General features: G+C 31.6%; 3 protein-coding genes across 3 annotated transcripts; 2 read left to right on the top strand and 1 right to left on the bottom strand.

Annotated features, from left to right (window-relative positions):
* The first annotated feature begins 4,690 nt into the window (after nt 1–4,690).
* On the top strand, nt 4,691–13,292 carry LOC126745243 (isocitrate dehydrogenase [NAD] subunit gamma, mitochondrial-like). The gene is made up of 6 exons (XM_050452995.1): nt 4,691–5,006; nt 5,063–5,229; nt 5,290–5,446; nt 7,821–7,980; nt 8,037–8,311; nt 8,366–13,292. The coding sequence occupies exons 1-6, from the start codon at nt 4,820–4,822 to the stop codon at nt 8,596–8,598; spliced, it is 1,179 nt and encodes a 392-aa protein (XP_050308952.1). The 5' UTR covers nt 4,691–4,819; the 3' UTR covers nt 8,599–13,292.
* Nucleotides 13,293–13,951: 659 nt separating this feature from the next.
* On the top strand, nt 13,952–21,321 carry LOC126745050 (isocitrate dehydrogenase [NAD] subunit gamma, mitochondrial-like). The gene is made up of 6 exons (XM_050452731.1): nt 13,952–14,191; nt 14,417–14,583; nt 14,632–14,788; nt 17,522–17,681; nt 17,739–18,013; nt 21,037–21,321. The coding sequence occupies exons 1-6, from the start codon at nt 14,002–14,004 to the stop codon at nt 21,267–21,269; spliced, it is 1,182 nt and encodes a 393-aa protein (XP_050308688.1). The 5' UTR covers nt 13,952–14,001; the 3' UTR covers nt 21,270–21,321.
* On the bottom strand, nt 21,308–22,301 carry LOC126745051 (uncharacterized). Its single transcript, XM_050452732.1, has 2 exons — nt 22,000–22,301; nt 21,308–21,808 (listed from the first exon to the last, which is right to left on the bottom strand). Exons 1-2 carry the CDS (start codon nt 22,193–22,195, stop codon nt 21,363–21,365), a joined length of 642 nt encoding a protein of 213 aa, XP_050308689.1. The 5' UTR covers nt 22,196–22,301; the 3' UTR covers nt 21,308–21,362.
* Between the last annotated feature and the right edge of the window lie 1,121 nt (nt 22,302–23,422).

Genomic DNA, 23,422 nt, shown 5'->3' with positions numbered 1-23,422 from the left:
AAAATGTGACTCCACTAAAATCCTTTTTTTAAGACCATCATTAATTATTTCTTTAAAGTGAGTGATTCTAATTGTTGTTGATTAAGCACTTCTTAAACCGAACTGTTTATTAAAAAAACCATTGGATACAAAGAAAACAGTAATTCCATATTTTAGGTCTTTTTCAAAGATTTTTGAGAAAAGGGGGACTATTAATATAGGTCTATAGTTTGTCAGGTCATTTTTATAAATCACTCTAGAGATTTTAAATACAGTGGGAAAAACGAGCACTTATACACAAATTAAGAAGCTTTACTAATCGATATATAATGATATTCACGATATGTTTAAACAATTTAGTATTAATTTCATAAAAATCACGACTGCTTTTGTTTTCTAATGATTTGATTAGGTCACGCAGTTTAATGATAGATATTTCGGTAAATGTAAATTTATTATCTGGAAAATAATAAGAAAGTAAAAGTAAATTTTTTTAACATAATATTCTGCTATGCCCTAGGAAGATGGTAAACTATTTACGATTTTAGAAGCTTTTTTATAAAAAGAGTTATTGAAATCATCAGGAAAATTAATTTTCTGAGTTCTATTTACATTTTAAAATAATTGAATTGGTACAAACTACATTCGGGTTTTAAACCTGTTTTTTTATTTCTACACTTAATAATTGGAAACGCCTTATTAATGTTAATCTGTAGAAAAACAACAAATAAACGTATTTTTTCCTCAACTGAAATTTCACTAGAGTTTATGAAATCCCAACTTATACAACTTACAAGGTTAAAAAATTCAAGCATGCCCCTTGTAGTATAAGTTTATATGTTATCAACAATTGGTTTTTCTTTTAATACGGTAAAATGATATTTGAATAGTAATGCCAGATGATCCGAAAGATTGTAATCAAAGGGAAACGCTTCTGAAAAATGTATATTCGCAAAAATTTTATCAATGCATGAGTATCCATAAGTTAGTCTATCTGTTTGATTATCTCTTAGCAAAGGGTTAATATTAAAATCGCCATTTTCTATAAGATGATATTCGAGAGTGTCCAAAATCTGTAATGCATTTTCTAGTATCTGTATAAGTTGGTCAAAGTTTTTAGATAATGGCCTATACATAACAAATCCTCATCACTAATTTGTATTTATTAGATTGTACAGCATATATTTCACAGTTCATTTCTAGAGATAGATAGTGGTAAAATTTCGAGGTATAAAATTACTTATAAATTTATTATTAGCTAAAAATGCCACTTAGGTGTGGCATTTTTGGCTAATAATAAATTTATGAGTAATTTTATACCAATATTTAGGTGCATTACTGAAAAAACTTGTTCTTTATATTTTAAACTAAAAAATCACTCGCGCTAGAGTCCAGAACTGACTTATGTTTTGAGAAATCAAACCTCTTTACCCCAATAAACTGTGGCCAGAAATTGGGATCATACATTTCGTCTTTCCTGCCCAGTGGCTCCGTAATAACAAAACATTTTAGTTTATTTTCGCCAGGTAGCTCCTTAATTTGTATAGGAAATTGGATGGCAGTAGACTGATTACTTGATTGACGTGAAAAATGCAGGCGTTTTCGACCATTTTGACCACCTTCCAGACTAAAAAAAAAAAACATGCTTTATTGTTATTAACAAAGAAAAATTGTTCTAAACTAAATATATGACGCTTCCTAAGAAAAAAACAAAGCAAGAAGATGCGAGGACTACAACAAACATTTTCATGGAAATCATTTTCAACCACAGATGCACTAAATGCAAAAACTACTTAAGCAGATCCCAATACGGACTTAGAATAGGCACATATAAAAGGGAATCCATATTTGGATTAACCCTTATAGCGGGAAAAAAAGCTATTCGTATGCTTTCTGGATTTAAAAAAAATCCGTAATCAACACGAGAGCAGGACATAGAACTAGACAGCCATAATATAAAGTTAATTCGCAAAATATGCTAGAATCACCGGGGAGGCTTTCGAACAACAAATGGCAATACATCTTATAGTAATGTTAAAAGCGAATTCATCAAGGTCCTCTTTACTACTCAATATAAATAGTAAGGAGTTCTATTCAAAAAAAATGCGTAAAATTAAATTGAAAATATCATTATTTGAGTAACGATTTTGATCACTCCGGATAAAAAAAAAACAAATTTTGGAATTTCGAAAGATAAAATAAACTTACCTAAGAATTCTACGTAGATTTTTCCAAATGTCTTGATTTTCGTGAAAATTTATCTAAATTTTTAATAATTAGGCAATGTTGCATTTTAGCTTAAGAAGAGAGTTAAATGAGACTCCTATTTTAGAAAAAAATAAAGGTGCTTTCATTTAAAAAAAAAATCAAATTATGTAAGAAACTTTTTTGGGACACCCTGTTATTAAATTTGTTTTGGACACCAACCAAACTATTTTTAAAAATTTTCCCCTCTAACTCATTTCCTCATAATAAAGAATTTTTTCCTTTTCAAAATTTTGCCGCAATCGAGCCGCCCGATATTAAATAGACAATCTATTTATGCGAATTATATAATTAAACAATCGTTAAAAGACCGACTATAGAAGAAACAAAAATAAACGGGTATCGTGATCAACAAGATGAGAAAGTATGTAGAAGACACTATACTCATGGGAGAATGTGAAGTACAGTCACCAGAAGCATTAATCGATGAAAGTTTGAGAATAAGATTAGAGATGAATACTGCAGATACTAAGACCATGGTCTTCGATCGAAACTCATAAAAACAACATGTAAACATATAATCAACGGCCTTAGTTTCTAAAATACTTACATATACCTGAGTAGGGAAACAAAGCATCAGCTGAACCACACTAAAGAGATTAAAACAACAATAAAAATACCCAGACTCGGTTTTCTGAAAATGCGAAATGAACGGTGTAATCCATGTTTACCCCACGAGGTGAGGCTAAGAACAGTGCAGCATGCTTTTATACGGCTGTCAAACATGAACAGAGAAAAAGGAAGAAATGTGGATATACAGGCAGATATACAAATGCTCCATATAGCCTGGACCACTAGAAAATTAAATGCAGTAGTTTTCACTAGAATGAATACTCGCCCTTAGTTGTCAAGTATCATGAAGATAAGGAAAACTGCCTACCTGGGACATCTAGTGTGGTACGAGGAGTATGTATAGAGTATACAAGTAATACTGGAAAGAAAAATTGAAGGTAAACGAGACACAGGAAGAAATAACAAGTTCTTGCTAAGAAACAAAAGATTCTGAACAAACACGGATGGTTTCCATAGAGGTAGTCAATGTTAACAGAGTGCCATGACTGATGTTTTTATTAACTTTTCTTTAAATTTTGTTGTTTGTAATAATCAATATTTTCCTTCTTTAAATTACAATGCTTATGTATCCGTGGAAGGTGAATGAACATCTCATCAAAGGATTCATTCCGAAAAATGTCTTTATTTCTTGGGGGTGAAGTTGTTCTATTTCATATTTTTCTGCATGAAATATTGAAAAGTATAAAATAAGGTTGATAAGATAGATTATCTTTAGAAGATATTACGGTCAGTTAGTGGTAAGTTAGTAGTTAGTGGTAGCTCCTACTAAAACTGGACGAGAAATTAACAATAAAAGAGCCGTAATTTTTACGGATCATACCAATAAAGGTATTTGTTCTAGTCTTCTTCTTGAGGGTTTTATATTTAAGACTGTTGAAATAATTGAATTTTCAAGAATTGAAGAAATTCCAGCTATGTGGAGACTGAAAATAGCCAAATCAACAAAAGCTCCTTCATGAGCTAAATTAGAATACAGATTTATCCGGACTTTTGCTCGGACCCAACGTCGTCTAAAAGTCTCCTCATCATTCCTTAACTGGTTTAGATCGATTCCTTCATTACTTCTTCAAGTAAGATAATTTAAAAATTGAAATATGGCTAAGTTGGCTCATGTGTCTTACACGTTCACTTTTTAGATACAATACATAATGAGGAAACTTATAAACATACTTCTATAAATAATAACAATCATGTTGTGCAGTTTTCAATGCTTAAAATCATATTTGTATCCTTATAGCTGAGACTCACAATTGGAAGTATAAGAGGTATAGCATTTGTGTTTAATGAATTTTTTCTATTAAAATCTACTAGTTAGTTAGGTTTCTTTTTTTGTTCTTGCTTTTCCTGTCCTCTAATTTTATTCTCAGCTTAATTTCTACTTGTGTTCATTTATCACAAGCCTTTTTCAAATGTTCTGCTCAATTTTTTCCTCTGTTAAGCATTTTCTGTTTCCTTCGCAGCTCTTTATTGTACTTGTGAAGTAACACGCGTTTTCTATCGAGCAAGGTCTAATTGATCCTTTCTGTTTGATTTACGATTTTTTTGTAATTTCTGATGTCGCTAATCTTGCATTCCATGACTACAGTTATAAAACATAATATGTTCTAGGGAACAATAAGTAAATTTTACATATTTGAAATTTCCTTTCTTAAGCCTTCGTAATATTTTTTTTAAACTTTTTTCTTTCACTTTTTAAGTTATCTTTCATACTTTAGTAACAGGCACAAAATCCTAATATTCGAATATAACCACTTCAATTTTGAAGCGGTATAGATAACTATAGAAAAGATAAAAATTGAATCAACATTTCTAAATTCATTCAATAACATGCGCGAGACACTTATAAGACTTCGAATAATCAGAATATAAACAAATTAATATCTCATAATAAACTTAGGCGGGCTAATTAATGATAGCAATTCAACTGGTTTCAATATTTGTACATGCATAATAGCATCACGACATTTAGGTGCCGTGATTTTAGAAATACTTGGCCTATAAAATGGTTCTGAATGTGGTAAAGAACTTATCAAAAGTCCCTAAGAGGTTTTTCACCAAACCTCATTATTCAGTATTACCAGCAGATATTTTTGAGGGCAAAACTATACCTAAAGCCAGAGTAGTTAATATAGGAAAGCCAAGAGAAGCAGTTAAATATGGTGGCAGACAAATTGTGACTCTGATACCAGGTGAGAATAACTAGAAAATGTTTATTCTGTCTGCATAACATTGTTTAAAAATATAGGCTACCAACCTGGACCCAAACTTATGGAACATGTAAAAGATGTGTTTAAAGAAGCTCATGTTCCCATTGATTTTGAAGAAGTTACTTCTAATGGATCTCCAAATGATATGGAAGCCTTTGATAAACTAGTACTAACATCGATTCATCGTAATGGTGTTGGATTAAAGGTAGTTTGAAAATTAAAATAAAATAGTGTTAAATCAGAAGCTTAATAAATAATGTTTTAGGGTAACATAGTAAATCCAAACCTTCAAGTAAGTGCAAATGTAACTTTGCGGCAACAACTTGACCTTTACGTCTGCATTGTTCACGTTAAAAGTTATCCACATGTGAAGTGCAAATATCCAAATATGGACTTATATATTTGTCGACAAAACACCGAAGGTATTTAATAGATTAGGATCAGTAGTGTTTTAAATTGAGAAGCGGATAAAGTTTATAACTTAGGGATAATTACTTTTCACCATTGTAGCCCTAACTGCCTATTTTGACTTTTATTAAACGTCCTTGGAGAGCTTGAGTTCTAAGATTACCAGTCTAGCCTCTTGTATTCATATCTCCGTAATCCAATGTTTAATGTATAGACTTTAGTTTTTTAATTTTCCCATATAGTACATTATTTATTATTTTTGCTTATACAACCTACTTAATATGGGAATCCAATCCTGTCCAGTTGTGCGCGTGATTCTACTTGTTTAGCAATCTATATTCTCATTACCCTTATTACCCATATGACCTGGCATTCAAATAATGATGATCACGTTGCTTAGCGCTAGTTTGTTAGAAGTACTTTTACCCTCTTTTACCAAGGCTGTTATTGTTGCTTGCATTTTTAAAGCAAAATATTTTTTATATAAAATTTAACCCCTAAATTTATTTTTTTGTTCCCTAGCCCATTCATTTTACTCTTCGATCATATTACATCGTTGCCATGATTCAGGAGTGGTATACAACTTTAAAATTAAATTTCGAGGTGTGATGCTCATATCGGTCACATGGTAAGGTATAATTATGTGACGCATTCGTGGTCATATGGCAGTTAACGTATTAATTTGAAATAGTATTGATCATTTTGAAACTAGATTTTTGATACCTGCATGCACAATCCCATTACCTCTTCACTTATTAGAGCAATCATAAGTATATATACCGTCTTGGCGGCATACAGATGAGGTAAACATCATCCAGTGTGAACGGGATGCAAATCGAGGACTGAATTTTTCTCCAAATTTTTGCCCACCTTTATCTGGTTATTGAATTGTAGAGATTTCCTTGACGTGGACTGTATGTTATATTTCGACTTTGGCCATTTGAGATTAATGAAACACCCTTCTGCTACTTGAACATCTATTTATTTGGCACACCAGTAATCTTATAAAATAATTGAATTTATGGAAAATAATTAGGCTTAAACTTAAAAGTTACATTAATTTGTCTAGCCAAAATGAACAGGTATTATCGGGTGAAGCTCAGCGTAACAGCGACCTTTGCAAGTTGATTCGATACTGATTTGTAACGGTAAAACGTTTGCTAGTCGTTTCGAGCGCGATTCTGTAAAGAACATCGTTAATGGTTTCGAGAACTTTGTATAGCCCATCTTAGAATGTTTGAAGCTTCGATAGCAGACCCATCAACCATTATTTTTCCGCTTACCTTAAGAGGTGAATATTCCAGGCTCGTATTTAGTAGTCCTCGTTTCCTTACTTCCGAGCATTTTACAGATGTTCTGCATCCATCTGGATTAAAAATCTCACCAATTCAAAAGGTATACCAAATCGGCAGATTCATTCTTTTATTAAAGCTTCGGCGACACTGAAATATATATACTGCTTTGGTAGAGGTTGTCTTCAGCCATTTTTTGAAGTAGTCCATTACGACTACGATGGACTTATTGACTCCTGATTCGGTACACACCCATTTTTTCGAGACTTGGCCTTACTTTCTTGCAACTTCTTTAAAGTCCCGCTTGTAATATTCTGACTTGAACTCAACTTCTAGCAGCGCGGGCTCTTTATATACTTGCCAGGAAGTTCCGGAAGATTCGTTAACCTTCCACGCGTCTCCAGAGATATCGCCCGCATGTGTCATGGTATTAATTTCGGAATGACAAAGAACAGCAGATACTCTTCGTGCTTTGCATTTTGAGATATGGTAATACTAAAGTCAGTTCAGTTTTTCATCTAGTAAACTTGTAGAGTTCCGTTTTGTAACCTATTTCTTAATCCGGCTTTTAGTTTTACCTGCTAAAAACTACGATCTGTATCTTTTTTCGATTAAGCTATATATTTTATTTCACACCATATCTGCAGGATTTTCAGTCCGGGAATTTTCTTCATACTTCTTCCTGGGCAATGTAGCAATATAATATGCAGACTGCCTTGCTCTGAAGTTTAATGAAATAATGAGATAACTCACTCCTCTGCATATCCTTCATTGATTTTATCCTAAACCATTCTTTCCGCGAACCATACGATGCGCTTCTATTATGTATAGCACACCCTTAATCTATCAACTAATACTGGTGCATCCTTTGTTTGCACGGCGTTGTTAATATTGTGCCTTATAAAGCAGTTAAGAAAATCCACAAAATTTAAATGAAATAAAATAAAGAAGATATTCAAATAATATTTTTAAAAGAACCCAATTCAACCCGACTAAGGAGATGTGAGAAATAAGAAACATGCGAAAAAATAATTTAAAAAACAATAAAAATTAAAAAGAACTATATGAATATTTTGATTCTACTTACCGTTTTTAGGTGAATATGCCATGCTTGAGCATTCAGCAAAACCAGGAGTAGTTGAAAGCTTAAAAATTATTACAAAAGAAAATACGCAACGATTTGCAGAATGGTGTCTAGAATTCGCCACCCAGAAGAATAGGAAAAAGGTTACTATAGTACATAAGGCTAATATCATGTTAGTCAAATTCATTGATTTTTTTTGGCCCGAATTAAAAATACATTATTTTTTAGGAAACTCTCCGATGGTCTATTTATGAAAACCATAAAAGAAGTGGCAAAAGATTATCCCAAGCTAATTGTCGAAGATATGATTGTGGACAACACTACCATGCAACTGGTACAGAATCCAGAACAATTCGACGTGTTAGTCACACCGAATTTATATGGAAATATATTATCTAATATTGCTTGTGGTTTGAGCGGAGGGCCGGGACTTATGTCTGCTCAAAACTTTGGGCCAAACTGTGCTCTATTTGAGGCTGGATCAAGACATTTAACCTTTTTAGGTAAAATTCTCTTCTAATAATGCCTTTATTTGAGTTTAAACTTTATTTTTATAGATGAAGACAACCTAAATCCAATAGCTATGCTTAATGCGTCCATAGATCTTCTTCATTACTTAGGGCAACATGAACATGCTAAACTAATCAACCAGGCTATAACAAAGACTCTGTCCGAAGATAGAATTCACACTCAAGATATTGGCGGAACACATTCTAGTGACGAAGTGGTAGAGAGTGTAAAAAATAATGTGCGAGTGCTATTAAAAAATTCTAATATTAGTTGGTTTTAGTTACTTAGTATATAGACTTCTGTAAGTAGTTAAGTCTTATATTACTTTATACATATTTTATTAGCGAATATCTCCCTTTTAGAATAAAAAGGATTCCATCCCAAAGATTCCAAACAAAAAATTGTTTTTAAATTACATACATTTGAAATGGTCAGTTCATTATTTTTCTAATTCTAAATTATTTTCTTCCAATTTAATAAAATTTTAATTTATAATACGTGTGAAAACTGGTCAAATTTTTGCAAACACAGAAACAAACAAAAAATCAAAAAGATGCCACTTGCCATCCCGTGTTTCTACTTATGGGTTTCTTCAGAGAAAGGCAACCAGAAAGCTAAAGGAAAAGGGAAAAATATATAATAGATCGCAGAGCAAAAAAATTGTTTTCTTCACTCTATCTTTATACATAAAATACGAAATGACTGTAGGTGGTCGGTAGTGTAAACTCCTTACGGAACCTCGCCTGTTCGACTAATTAGTATGAGTCCATCTTGTTCGTCAATCGATTGATTATTATTTTTGTGAGCAGTTTATATAAGTGTGATAATAAGCTGATAGGTCGATAATTATCTATGCTTTCTCTGTATCATTTCTTGTATAACAAGCTGCCTTCTGCATTTTTCCACTAAGTTTAGTACCTTAAGTTTTGGAGATACTAGATCATATGAGTACACTAAATGCAAAACTCGACATTTGCAATAGAAGCAATTTTTCAGGAAGCGCAAAAATCTGTAAAAAAAAATTATTTTTAGTGTTATGTAGTTGGGAAAATGTTTGGTAGATGAGTCTATCTAAATTCTTTCGATTTGTTTTTACTTTTTAAATCATTACTTATTTATAAATAAGAAAAAAGGAAATAATATTTGAACATACACAGTTTTGCATTTATTTTTTGCAAAGTAAAGAATAATAATACCAAAAACTATGTTTTGTGAAAAAGTTTATTAAAGAAAACAACACAAATTTTAAATAATTTTTAAGAACAAAATTTATTTCTCTAAATTCTTATTTTTTACAAAAATGCAAAAAAGTACCAAAAGTCCTTAAACAGGTTAGATCCTAAGTCCTTCATATTCTTCAATGACCACATTATTATCATTTTCATTTTCTTCATTTCGTTGGTCTTCTTCAGCTCCTCTCTGTTGGTAATTATGAACTACGTTCTGAAGATCCTTGTAAAATTCCAATTCTGGATTGCTAGCCCAGTCCAATCCAAAATGATTCTTTAGTAAATTAAAAATAGAGAACTTATCTCCTTTTAAGCAATGCACTCCAGTAGGAATTTGTTCAGGCTTTAAATGAGAAATGGTTTTTCCTCTCTTTACAACTGATAAACACACCCAAATCAGATTTACAGAGCACTTCTCCTCTTAATAGAGTGCTATTACCTTCTCGTGTAAATACGAAGCGTTTACTTTCATTAAATTTAAAGTGCCATTGGGCAGGCTTTTTTATTACTGGGTACACTGCGTTTTTCCAATCAAAAATTGTCCAGTCTTGACTTAGCCTAAGAACCCTTGAATGATTTTGAATAATCTGCTCATATTCGTGGCGATTGATTATCACACTTTTTTTTAAATTTCGCGTTCGATCAACCCAAAAACCCTATCTGGAGAAATGAATGAATGGCCAACTATTGGAAATGTAAACTCGATAGTTTCAATGGTTTTTGGTGCCTCATAACAGAGCCAGTATGCTAGCATCCTCATGACAGTGCTATTTTTATTTTGCCCCCTACATCTATCGGCAAAAAGTAAAATTTTGTTTGTAGTTTCTCTAAAATCTATGTATAGCTGAGGCAATAGCATTGGAATTTTTACAATATTCAGTTTCTAACCAAACAAAGGAAACACTGTATTTTAAGAAAGTTTTGTTGAAGAGCTGTCACAAACCACAGTAAAGTTATAAAAGTTTATTTGTTGAGAAAAGTATGCACTTTGATCTGGCAATTTAGGCAAAGCCAAATTTTTTTGGCAATCAAAAGAAAAAAGCTGTACATCTTCTCTGTCTAATTTTAAACACTTATAAAATGCTTTGCTTTTCAAGTTATGGACACGTTATTCGAAAATTAACTAAGCTTTGTCATTAGTGTTCACTTTCAACTTCTCTTCAAACTGAATACAAGTGGAACACAAATCAGTCATGGGGGGTACCAAAGCTTAGATTATAATTTTTATTCACATATGTTCTAAAAAAACACAATTTTATGGCCAAATTAGGATTTTGTTTACAAGACAACACACGAGTAGTTCGATTTCTTTGATAATGACTTATTTTGCATTCCAAATTTTTAATGAATTGCTTAATTAAATCCTTAAGATAGTCATTTTTGTTTTTAACCCTATCACCACCACGTCGCTCTTTTGGCAACTCATTAGAAGGCAAATAATTTCTTACATTTCTTTCCAACCTGTCTCCACTAAAACGGGTTATTCCGAGAAAAGCTTTTTTACAAACTCAAAATTTTTCCTTGGTTATTGTTGGAACAAAATATTTTATGGAAAATCCATGATGATTTCTTAATGATTTTCTGGGTTTTGAACCCTCACAAAATTGTAGCACAAAAATATCTTGTTTTACCTTGTCAACATTTGAATATAACGCCATTTGGAAGCTTTGAATGTCTCTCATGCTTAGTTTCCGACACAAAAACACTGGTTTTTTATTGTGAGCACATTTCGGGTATTGCGGCAAACCATGTGGCTTATGTCTGAAATTAAAAAAAAAAAACAAACTATAATAATTTGTAAAATTTAATTTTTCCTGGATACTTATTGTTGTGCAGGTTTAAACAATATTATTATAAACATTGCATTTACCTTTCAATTTGCATCTTCCTTCTTTTCCAGTTTTCCTTATTTATTTCGCGTTTTCTTATTTTTCCTTTTTCACATGATTGTACTGTATACATTCCTACAGTAGTAGACACTTTTTTCGAAACTAATATTAACAAATTAAAATTTTAACGGCTTAAAACTGCGAGACGATGTTTATACTATCAAGTACAGTAACAAACTAAAATTAAAAATAATGAAATTATAACACGTGGTATGCGGCCGTTACAAGTGTTTCTAGCGCTCTTATTGGTTGATTGAAAATACCCAGTTTTGCATCTGACCGGCGATTACAAATACACTATACGTAAATAGGCACTTTTGCAGCTAATATTGTAGTATATCTTTTAGATATCAGTGTAGTCTGTCAAAATGTAAAATAAAATCACTTTTGCGTTTTTTGTCAAATACCGAATTTTGCATTTAGTATACTCATATAACACCGCGTCTAACTGTGTGATACAACCTTATCCCAAGTCAAAATAAGTTTAAAAATTTAATAGACTCCAAAACCGAAGGTACTAGAGCTGTTTGACCAGGGAGCTGAAATATTATTTTTATTATAGCAGATATTCAATTAGTTAAAATAGCTACTGCAGTAGTTAGCATACCTAGAAAAAGAAATGTAAGAAAAGGCCTTCGATCTGTGGAGAGAAAAAATCAGAAGAATGATAGCAACTTCAGGAAGTGGGAGAACTGCTAAGCAACTTACAAAATACAAAAGCTTGTTTATTAAATTTAGTTGAACATGATGGAATACCTAATAATAAAAGCTATTGCTAATTCCATATTAGATCTTTGCTTAGAAAGTGGAAAATACTCTTTATTAGCTTTCAAAGCAGCAAAACTGACACCTATTAAAAAACTAACCCAATAAAATTAATACCTTTACTAGATATGAAAATATTACAGGTAGGGTATAGAGAATATAGGCGAATTTATTCTATTCTCAGTGCATTCTTTAATATTTTCGAAAGATTTATATATGTCAGCATCACGAACTCTCTCAACAAATAGAAGATTCTTGAATAATGATGATGCACATAAGTTTCACATTAAATAAATCAACTCATTCATCTGCAGTGAAAGAACGAACTTGATCTTTACAGTTAATAGTTTGTAGATAAAACATCTGTTTTTTTAAGGCTTTTAGATCCTGATGGGGAGTATGAAAGAAATATGCTTAATCTCATTAAAGACAAGATAATAATAGTTAATTTATTTAATAGAATACCCAAACCAAACATTACAGATAGCTTTAACAAAGTGAAAATCTTGCGTGTTTACTTGGATCAAAGGATAAACTGGAATTGTCAAATTAACCACATCTGCTTTGGATTATCCAACTATACAATTGTGTAAGAACAAGGTCTTAATATAGATAGGATATTCGTTATTTGCAAAAGAAACTCTTTATTCTTTTTAAAACAAATTTAGGAGTCTAGTAGATAGATCTGCCAAATCCATAATATTCCTATATTATAATATGTATAAGGAATTGTGCACTTTATGTCGATCTGAACATAAATGATATATCTATAAGTTTTACCAGATGTTCTTCGAGATTTCGAAATGACACAAGTGCGCACACCGGACATCTCTGAAGACGCATGGTAGCTTAGCGAATCTTCCGGACAGTGATCTGCCGAGTATATAAGATACCGCGTCGTCGCTGGTAGGGCAGTTGACAGATCGGTTGAAGTTCAGTTGGGCAAATTGGCGCGATATTTAAATCGGACATTAATAGTACCAAATAAATATTTCTAGTAGTCGTAATTGATCGTGTTTTGTAATGTAGTTGTGTAATTAAATAAATCCTTGCAGTCTGTATAATTTATTAATAATAAATAAATGATTATATTTGTCAAGAATTTTAATTCACACCTTAACGAACGGTAAAAAACGCTACAATACTTGTTCTTAACGACTTTATGTCTCAATCTTATTGAAAACGAAAATATTCGTTAATTTATAGGATTTGAAAAATTTTACGTTCATTGACTATTCGTATGATATACTGATTAGCAATTTTCTTTGATATAGAAGACAATCATTAAAAAGATGACATGCTATACTATTTACAGCAATATTGTGGCATAACAATTTCCTTATCTTGAGCAGTAAAAAGATGTTCGGGTTCCATATATTGTTAAAACTTCAATGTGTAGTAATGTTGCTATAATAGTGTGAAGAATCTTAGACTCCCAGAATGAAACACTAAACACTGAATGGGCCATATATTGCCATGATGATCACCGGAGCACTAGAAGCAACACCAGGAACACTGCTCAGGAGCCAAATGCGACTATCAATGAGCACCTTTAAGCATACATTTTCTCATCGAAAATAGAATTTTAGGTAACTTCTAATACTACCTCATAAAAAACTACCTATTTAATAGATAATTAATAATCTTTTGAATTAAATAAATAATATTTTACCATTATATTTTATCAGTATCCTAATTAAATTAATTCATTAAGAAATCAATTTTGATCATACCACAAGTATGTCAAAAATGCATCTCTATAGGTTATACTTGTCTTATTCAAGATAAAAATAACACAAAATGCTTCTTAAAACAATACAAAATGTAACAACGATTTTTAAAAGATTTTACGCAAAACCTGACCATTTTAGTAGGCTGGCATCAGATACTTTTTCGGGTACCACTATACCAAAAGCTAGAGTGCTCCAACAGAGTTCACCCGGACGCCCTGTAAAACATGGTGGAAGAAATATCGTTACGATGATACCAGGTCAGAATATTTTATCCTCAAAATATAACTTTAATATTTTCATTTTTATTGAACAGCCATTTATGATATACCATTTAATTATTAGATATAAAAAGAAACTATCTGTTTCATGCCATCATCAGAGCCACTGCCAGTGGCAAGTCACCTCCTGATTTTGTGTGTTTAGATTAAGACTTTAATATCTTAATTCAAAAAAATACATATTTTAATGATTATTTAATAAAGGTTCGCCCCCTGGTCCAAAATTAATGGACTACGTAAAAGATGTATTTGAAGCAGTACATGCGCCCGTAGATTTTGAAGAAGTTGTTCTAAATGGGTCCGAAGACGATATACGTCAGTTTGAGAAACTTGTATTCACTTCGATTCATCGAAATGGAGTCGCACTTAAAGTATGTATTATTAGGTGTTGCAACATTTGGCCAATATGCTTCTTTTAGGGTAATATAGTAAGCCCGAAACTCCAAGTAAGTACCAACGTAACTCTGAGGCAGCGACTAGATCTTTACGTCTGCGTAGTACACGTTAAAAGTTATCGTCACGTGAAGTGTAAATATTCTAATATGGATCTATATATTTGTCGGCAAAACACCGAAGGTATCATCCGTTTTTTAAGTTTAAAGTAGATAAATTAGAATAGAAAATAACAATTTTTGATGATGTTGGTTTGCCTCGTGGTTCTTCAGCTAAAATTGTTAATATCATTATTCATTTTATGAATTAGGTAATAAAAGATTTATATCGGTCTTGTAATTGATGATGAAACGTGGTTTTGTTTTTATTGAGAGCAATTTAGGAGACGTCAACTTAAAGTGAACGTAAAAGATTAAGTAACAAGAACTATATGAAGCAATTCAAGAGATGTTTTTCCCTGAAGGTGAACAGGCACTACATTAGAGATTTAAAACAAAATGCATATTTAAGATACCTTCAAATAAAAGCATCCTAACGGTGGTGAAGTGTTAACTTCATATTTTACTACAACCAACAGCATTTTCAAAATTTTTTCTCAAGTTACTCAAAGTTTTTAACGACAGATAACCTTTACAGAAATTTTGTAGTTAGTCTATGCTAGTTTTTAAACAATAAAAGTTCGTTATAGTATTCTTGCATTCATAGAAAGGTTCAGTGTCCTGTCATAATGCCTTATGCGCCAGTCAAGTTATTCATGTCGTATAGTCGCAATCATCAGCAAACGAACGAAACGGGACAGCTAAAAGATTCTATTGAGAAAGATACTGTCTACGATTCGGTAAATAAGTAAAAAACTTTTGAGAATATCCAACCAACCTTTATCCAAGGCAGCCACCAAAAAGTCCATATGAGTAAAAGGTTTAGCTCTGTAGAAGTTCAATGGTTAAGCCCATAAAGGGTTCGGTATAAGAAATCTCAAATATTAACATGTATACACAGGGTATATATAAATGAGCCGATAAGAGTGAGTATACAGATGAACCGAAATTACAGAGGTCTGAAACCTGATTTGAAAATAAGGTTCAGAAAACTTTCTTCCAGTAATCTGGGAAAATAGTATAGCAGAAATATGGTACAAAAGTCTAGATTATTAAGTTCAATTTCTTCAAGAATATAGTACGTTTCCATCAGGTTTAGGATATTTATTATTATGAAATATAATATTATGTGATATGGTAGTTAGAAATTGATAGGATAAATTGGTATTGTCACTGCTTATGTGAATACACCTTTAAAAAATAACAGGCAACCCTATATGTTAGTTACTGCTCTATCCCAAAAACCACAAAAGCCAATAGTCTTAATCTATACACAAAAGCTAAAAACTATCATGAATAGAAAATATCTTTAATAAGTCATGGACTCAAGGTATTTTGGAAAGTAATACATGGACGGATTAATAAAAAAAACTAAAATGATTAGATGACAATCGATTTGAGTCCAGGAACTGTTAGTTACTCGAGAGTTGTCTTGAAACATAGAAACAGAAAACTTTTGCGGTAACACGAATAATGATATAAAGGGAATAAATCAAAATATATTGCATAAATACCTCTTTTTAAATGTATTCTCATCTTTAGGATTTAGAAGCAATATTAATGAAATTACTAGAATAGACGGGTCACATACAATTTATGTTAAGATCATTGTTTTATAGAACCATCAAAAAAAAATGCAAATATTATTAAGGGCGGACACTCAGACCACTTTCCTATTTTGCTGAATATCATCTTAAAAGAAGGAAACTGGAATGTAAATAAATATATAAAGAAGATTGATGATCAAAAATTAAATGTATTTCTTCGATCAGAAAATTGGGGAAGTATATTTAAAGAAAAAGAACCAAGTAAATGTGCTCATTTATTAATAGAAAAATTAAAATCATACATTAATTTATCATCATAGAAAGAGGAAATCTTGGTTGATGGGTAATTTATTAAGGTGTATACGAGAGAGAGATAGGCTAAAAAAAATATCAATTAAGCCAAATAATCTAAATGCCAAACAAATTTTTGTAAATTACAGAAAAATCATGACAAAAGTACTGAGTAAAGCTAAAGCTAAATAATCTAAGCAAATTTTTGAAAATTTAAAAAAAAATCCAAAAAAGTTCCAATCCAAAGAACCACCAATCAAAATTCGGCTAAACCGAAAATAACTAGTATCATGGGGGAGTCAGGTTCGGTAATAACAGATCACAAAATATCAGAAGAATTAAATAAATACTTTAGTACGGTAAGCCAAAAACTAGCCACTAAAATAAAAATACCTCAAAACTATATTATTAATCCCGAAAATAACTCTAAAATTATTTTTTTCTTAAACCTGTTTTGGAGTGAATTTATTACTGCAGTTGGATATTTGGGAAACAGTGATTCAAATATTGATGCTGGCATATCTAATAGTTTTATAAAGAAATATAACAGATACTTGATAGAACCTCTTATACATCTGGTAAATATTATCTTTGAGTCTGGAGTTTACCCTGAAATATTAAAAAATACAATAGTTATACTACTTCATAAATCAACCGCAAGGAATGAGTTAAAAAATTACAGACCCATAGCTCTCCCTAACAGTTGCTTTAAGGTCAAGACAAATGTACAAACATGAGAAATTTAAGGTGTCCGAGAAACTTTTATATTTGTAGTGGAGAATGCGGTGCTCCTAATTAACTGAACCTGTTATATCCCACTAAGGCAAGGAACTCAATAGTTTAAAAAATACAAAAATTTTGACCTCAATATATCAACACCACAATAGACAGATTGCAAAAAACATATGTTTTATTTTATAAGTTAAGAAATTAGTAATTTTATTGTGCATTAGTGCATACTACTGTTTGTTTATTTTTAGGTGAATATGCCATGTTGGAACATGCGGCTAAACCAGGGGTGGTTGAAAGCTTAAAAATAATCACAAAACAAAATACTCAAAGATTTGCAGAGTGGTGCTTCGAATTTGCCATGAAGGAAAATAGGAAAAAGGTTACAATTGTGCATAAGGCTAATATTATGTAATTCAGTTTTTATTACTGCAATGCCTTTTCAGTAGCTTTCTTTTTTTTTTATAGGAAACTTTCAGATGGTCTTTTTCTGAAAACAGTAAAAGAAGTTGGAATGTTTTATCCCAAATTGATTATAGATGATATGATTGTTGACAATAACACTATGCAAATGGTTCAAAACCCGGAGCAATTTGATATATTGGTGTGCCCAAATCTTTACGGAAATATTTTATCTAATGTTGCTTGTGGATTGATTGGTGGTGCTGGACTCATGTCTGCCCAAAACTTTGGACCGGGTTGTGCTTTATTTGAGGCTGGTTCAAGACATTTGACATTTTTAGGTAAAGCATCATTATAACTCACTTATTTATGACTTCATAAATCAACCGCAAGGAATGAGTTGAAAAATTACAGACCCATAGCTCTCACTAACAGTTACTTTAAGGTTGTATAAAAATGTATTAAATTGAGATTGAGTAGCTATATTGATAAAAATAACTTACTTAATGCAAATCTGTATAGTTATAAGACAGGTATGGGAACTGAGGATGCTTTAATCAGAGTAACCAATGATATAATTAATGCTTTTAACACCAACACAAAATGTATGATAATATTCCTAGACCTGGCTAAGGCCTTTGATACTATGCCGCATCTTACTGGAACGCTTGGGAGCTAAACCTATAAGAGGAATACCAATTAATTTATTAAAATCATGTATCGAAAATCGTTACGAGCAAGTTAAGATAGCAGCAAAATTTTGATAGGATGTGGTGTGCCACAAGGTCCAAATTTTTGATCAGTACAAATGTACAAACTTAGAGAAATTTAAAATATAAATTTTTATTTTTAGATTTGTACCTGTGACGTCTTTATATGTCCAGGAGATTTTAATATTAATATTTTAAATAGCACCACTGTAGAATGTAAATTTTTATATAATATATTTACGACTTTTAATTTAACTCAAATTATTGATAAGCCTACTAGAATAACAGTAAATAGTGAATCTCTAATCGACCTCATCTTTGTAAATAATATTAACCTAGTCAAGGATCATGGTGTGATACCCATCATCATCATCATGAGGCTGTATTCTGTACTATAAAATGTGATAAACTGAGGCCGATTAAGACTATGATATATAAAAGAGATTTTACACTGACTAACTCTGAAGAATTTAAATATTATTTAGAGCATCTAGATTGGCGTGAGTTATATAAGACTGACGATGTTAATACTAAAGTAGAAATACTTAATTCTAAACTGCAATCTCAGTAAAAATTGCTTCTAGTAGAACTTATTATATTGATCTAAAAAATTATGTCAATAAGGCTATAAAATTAGAAAAGAAGGCATATTTTTCTAATGAAATAAATAAATGTAAAGGTTCTAGTACAGATTTTTGGAATAAAGTTGCTAATTGGAGAATTATTAATAATGAATTTACTCCCATTCCAAGTAGCATTAAAGAACCAAATATAATAAATAATTATTTTATAGATATTTGCACAGGTTGATCCTGTTCTTTTAAATGGTTTTCTTAGCTCATCTATAAATTCTGATCCATTTACATTTAGACTTGTAACAGAACTTGAGGTGCTTAGGGCCTTGAACAGTGTTGGGAGCGGTGCGGTTGGGATAGACGGAGTTTCTATACGCATGTTAAAATCTTGTATTTCGACGTGTCTAGGCCCTCTTGTTAATATTATAAACTCGTCTTTCATGGCTGGCGTTGTTCCTGATATCTGGAAAAGGGCTCTCATAATGCCTGTTCCTAAAGTATCCAGCCCAGCTTCTGTGGGTGAATTACGGCCAATTAGTATACCAACAAATTAGTATGCCAACTCCATCCAAAATAATGGAAAAAATTGTAAAAACCCAAATACTAGATTATCTTCTTCCTAAATGTATAATACCTAAATATCAGTCGGGATTTAGGGCTAACCACAGTTGTGCCACGGCCTTGTTGAAAATAACTAGTGATATCGCAAGGTCCTTTGATAATGGTCACTGTTGCCCAGCAGTGCTCATTGACATGACCAAAGCTTTTGATACTTTAAACACTGATCTTTTAGTAGCTAAATTAAATCATTATAACCTAAAGGCTAATGGATGGTTTGGCAGCTATCTGGGAAATAGGGAACAGGCAGTAAGAATTACAGATGCTGAGGGAGCAGTGAGCATCTCAAGCTGGAGGGTTGTGGGCAGTGTGTGCCTCAGGGCTCTATCCCGGGGCCACTTTTATTTACACTTTTTACATCAGATTTGATTCAACACATAAAACACTGTAAATACCATATGTATGCAGACGATTTACAAATCTATAGTTCAACCCCGGCTAATGAGTTGTCCACTGCTTTAACCTTCATTAATGATGACTTGGAGTGTATCTCTCTTTGGGCTAGTCAAAACTCCTTATTTATTAATTCTAAAAAAACACAGGCTATATTGTTTTCTAAAAATGAGAGAAACTTAGAAACTTCCACAGCCGTAAAACTTAAAGTTAACGATTCTGAAATTAAGTGGACTAATCAAGTAAAAAACCTTGGTTTGCACATGGATTGCAGGTTGCAATTTGATGCTCATGTCAAAAATCATATCACAAACTCAAAATTCTGTATGAATTCAAAAATGTCTTACCCCTAATTAGTAAAAAAATTTTTACTGAAAGCCTAGTACTTAGTATACCTGCCTACCTTAATATTGTATACGGTCCATTCCTAACTGAAATTAACAAATATAAAATTCAAAAAATACAAAATTCATGTGTGCGGTTTACTAAAGATCTTTCACGCAGGGATCATGTTAGTCAGCATATTTCAGAAATATATACTTTAAATATGGCAGAGAGAAGATTTGCAAATCTTAGCAGTCTAGTATATAAAGTAAAAAATCTCAAAGAGCCTGCTTATCGGTCGTAGTTTTTGATGGGCCGTGGAGATGCCCATTCAGTAGATATTCGCCCTAAAAATATTTTTTCTATTCCTCAGCATCGCACTGAATTTTTTAAATCTTGTTTTGCCTACACAGGGATCTATACTTATAATATCTTGCCTGTGAGTTTAAGGAAGTAAGTCACACTACTTTTAAGCATAATGTTAAGGACTATATAAGGGAGAGCAATATATGAAATAATTTATTGTGACACATAATTATTTTACTGAATATATACATATGTATGAATAAATAGGTAGGAATATTAGCAGTCTTAGTTTTAGGTTTAGATATTTAAGCACGGTGGTTATTAAAATACGCGTAGCGGTACTTTCCATCTTTGTGTGGTATTCTTATTTTATGTCATACAATAAAGTTTATTTTATTTTTTTTATTTTATTTATTTGATAAAGAAATTTTTTTTTAGATGAAGACAATCTTAATCCCATTGCAATGCTGAATGCTTCCAAAGATCTGCTGGTGTATTTAGGACACTATAAGCATGCAAAATTATTAGATGAAGCTATTACCAAAACTCTTTCAGATGACCAAATCCAAACGCATGACATTGGAGGCAAACATACCAGTGATGAAGTTGTAGAAACTGTAATGAAGAATTTAGATGCCTTTTTCATAAGCGATAAGGTTACTTACTTTTAATCATGGTCATAAATAATGAATTAAATAAAAAAATATGGTAAACCTTAAAAAAATATTTTTACTGATAGTTATGTACAAGTCATACCCTAAACATTATGAAAATAATGATTGCAAAAACTCATTTCTGCTCTCCTTCTTGTCCTCTTCGACATCTATGCCAGCCTCAGTGGCTATATCATCCATATTCTCAAACTCCTTATTTACAACATCCACATTTTTCTTCTTTTTGTCCAGATTAGCTGTGAAGAAGTTAGTCTTCTTCTTAGCAAGGGTAATTTCTGCTTTAAGTTTCTTGCTTCTTGCTGCTCGTTCATATGCAAGTCTCTCATGTAAATGTGTCCATTTAAAATTTGAAAGATATTTTATATTCCAGTGGCAGTCATAATGTTTTGATTTTTTTCTTGTGCTGACTTGGGTTTGGTTTAATAGAGATGCTACCCTTTTTGCTACGACTTTTTTTTCGAATTCAACCCAACCTTCTGTGAATTTTTTTGCTATTTTTCGTTTGCTTTCTTTCTTTTTATCTTGAAGTGCTGATTCTAAAAGAAGAGAAAAAATTTATAAATTTCAATACACCCTAGTCAGAGAGTTGTGCTAGAATTAAGATGTTTTTGAAGGCTTTATTGTTAATACAGTCATTTAAATTTGTATGTTTTTATCTTTATGAAGTTGATACCAAACTAATCTTTTGAATTGTTGTTTTAACACATTTATAAGTTTTTTACCATACCTTTTTCTGAAAGCTGCAAGTATACTCTTCCCACTTTTCCAAACTGTCCAAATATCTCCCTAATTTTAGTAACGTTCATATAAGGAGGAATTGTGGAGAGATAAATTATACCTCTTTTAGAAGGTTTGTGTTTGGACTCTATACTTGATGTGTTACTTGCACTGGGTCCGGAATCTGAATTTTCTTCGGTCGTCATTGGTTAAAAAGTTTATTAGACAAAATTTGGTATAATAAAGCCCCAAAATTCCAGGTTTAGTTGTTCGTTCAATCACAAGTCAGAAGTAAATAAACAAGCATGAAAATGTGTGGTTATGTTGCATCGTGATTATGTGACGTGTGAGGTTATGCGATAAGAAGTGGCTGCTGCCGAATTGTTAAGGTATCTTCACACGGCAGTTTGCAACGACTGCGCGCAGCGTTATAGCGAATTAGTTCTATTTCCAATAGGTTGTTATAATATCCAATAAATATTTTAATTATAAGATTTGATAATTTGATCTTATTATAAAATTTACACTTATAAAGAAAAAGGCTTTCATTACCTCTTAAACAATGCAAAAAATCGAGATTTTTACACAGTTAAAAGAAAATTGTTTGGTGGTTCAATCAGAATAATTACTTTCGCCCAACTATCTCACTCTAAGTGCCTTGTCGCACTGAATAGAGTTCATTATAAAAAGTCCCACTTAGAAAGCTGGTACTCTGGACAAATCTTCAGCAGCGCATCCAAGGTACTCTCGCAAGTTTCGAAGCCAGGATATAAGTTTTCTACGAACATTTCCCTTACCCTGAATTTTACTTTACAAAACCAGTTGCAATAATGAATACTTTGATTCTCTTGAGATATGCCTTAATGATAGCATTTAGAACTAAGAATATATAACTACGATTGCCTCACAAAAGACCTAGTAAATTGTGAAGGTATTACTCTAATCTCTAACATTACTATAAATAAATAAATAAATAAATAAATAATGGCTTTATTTGTACTTTTCAATAGTGTACATAGGCGAAGTCTAGCCAAAGGCTAATCTACTTAACCTATTTAAAAAAAGTAAGCAAAATTATTTTAGATAGCACAACAGAAAGAAAAAAATTAACATTTGTAATGGTAACACTAATATTAATATAAAAATAAACAGATATACACCCATTGGTCCATAAAAATCAAAAAATTATAAAATAAGAAATACCTACTGACAATTTAGCTATTCTGTTTTGTTAAAAAATGCAGCTTTAGTTTTTTCTTGAAACCCGCTACTGACATTTCTTTTATAGGATGCGGAACAAGGTCATTGTAAATTGCCACAGCATTATACATAAAACTACGACGAAAGAAGGCTGTTCGATATCTAGGAATTAACAACTTATTTATAAATCTCAGATTTGCATCATGTAAATTTTTCCGAAAAGTAAATTTTTT

The sequence above is a fragment of the Anthonomus grandis genome, chromosome 15, assembly GCF_022605725.1.
Source record: "Anthonomus grandis grandis chromosome 15, icAntGran1.3, whole genome shotgun sequence".
Classification (NCBI taxonomy): Eukaryota; Metazoa; Arthropoda; class Insecta; order Coleoptera; family Curculionidae; genus Anthonomus; species Anthonomus grandis.
The sequence above is the reverse complement of the archived record's forward strand: the minus strand, read 5'-3'. Positions and strand labels throughout refer to the sequence as shown.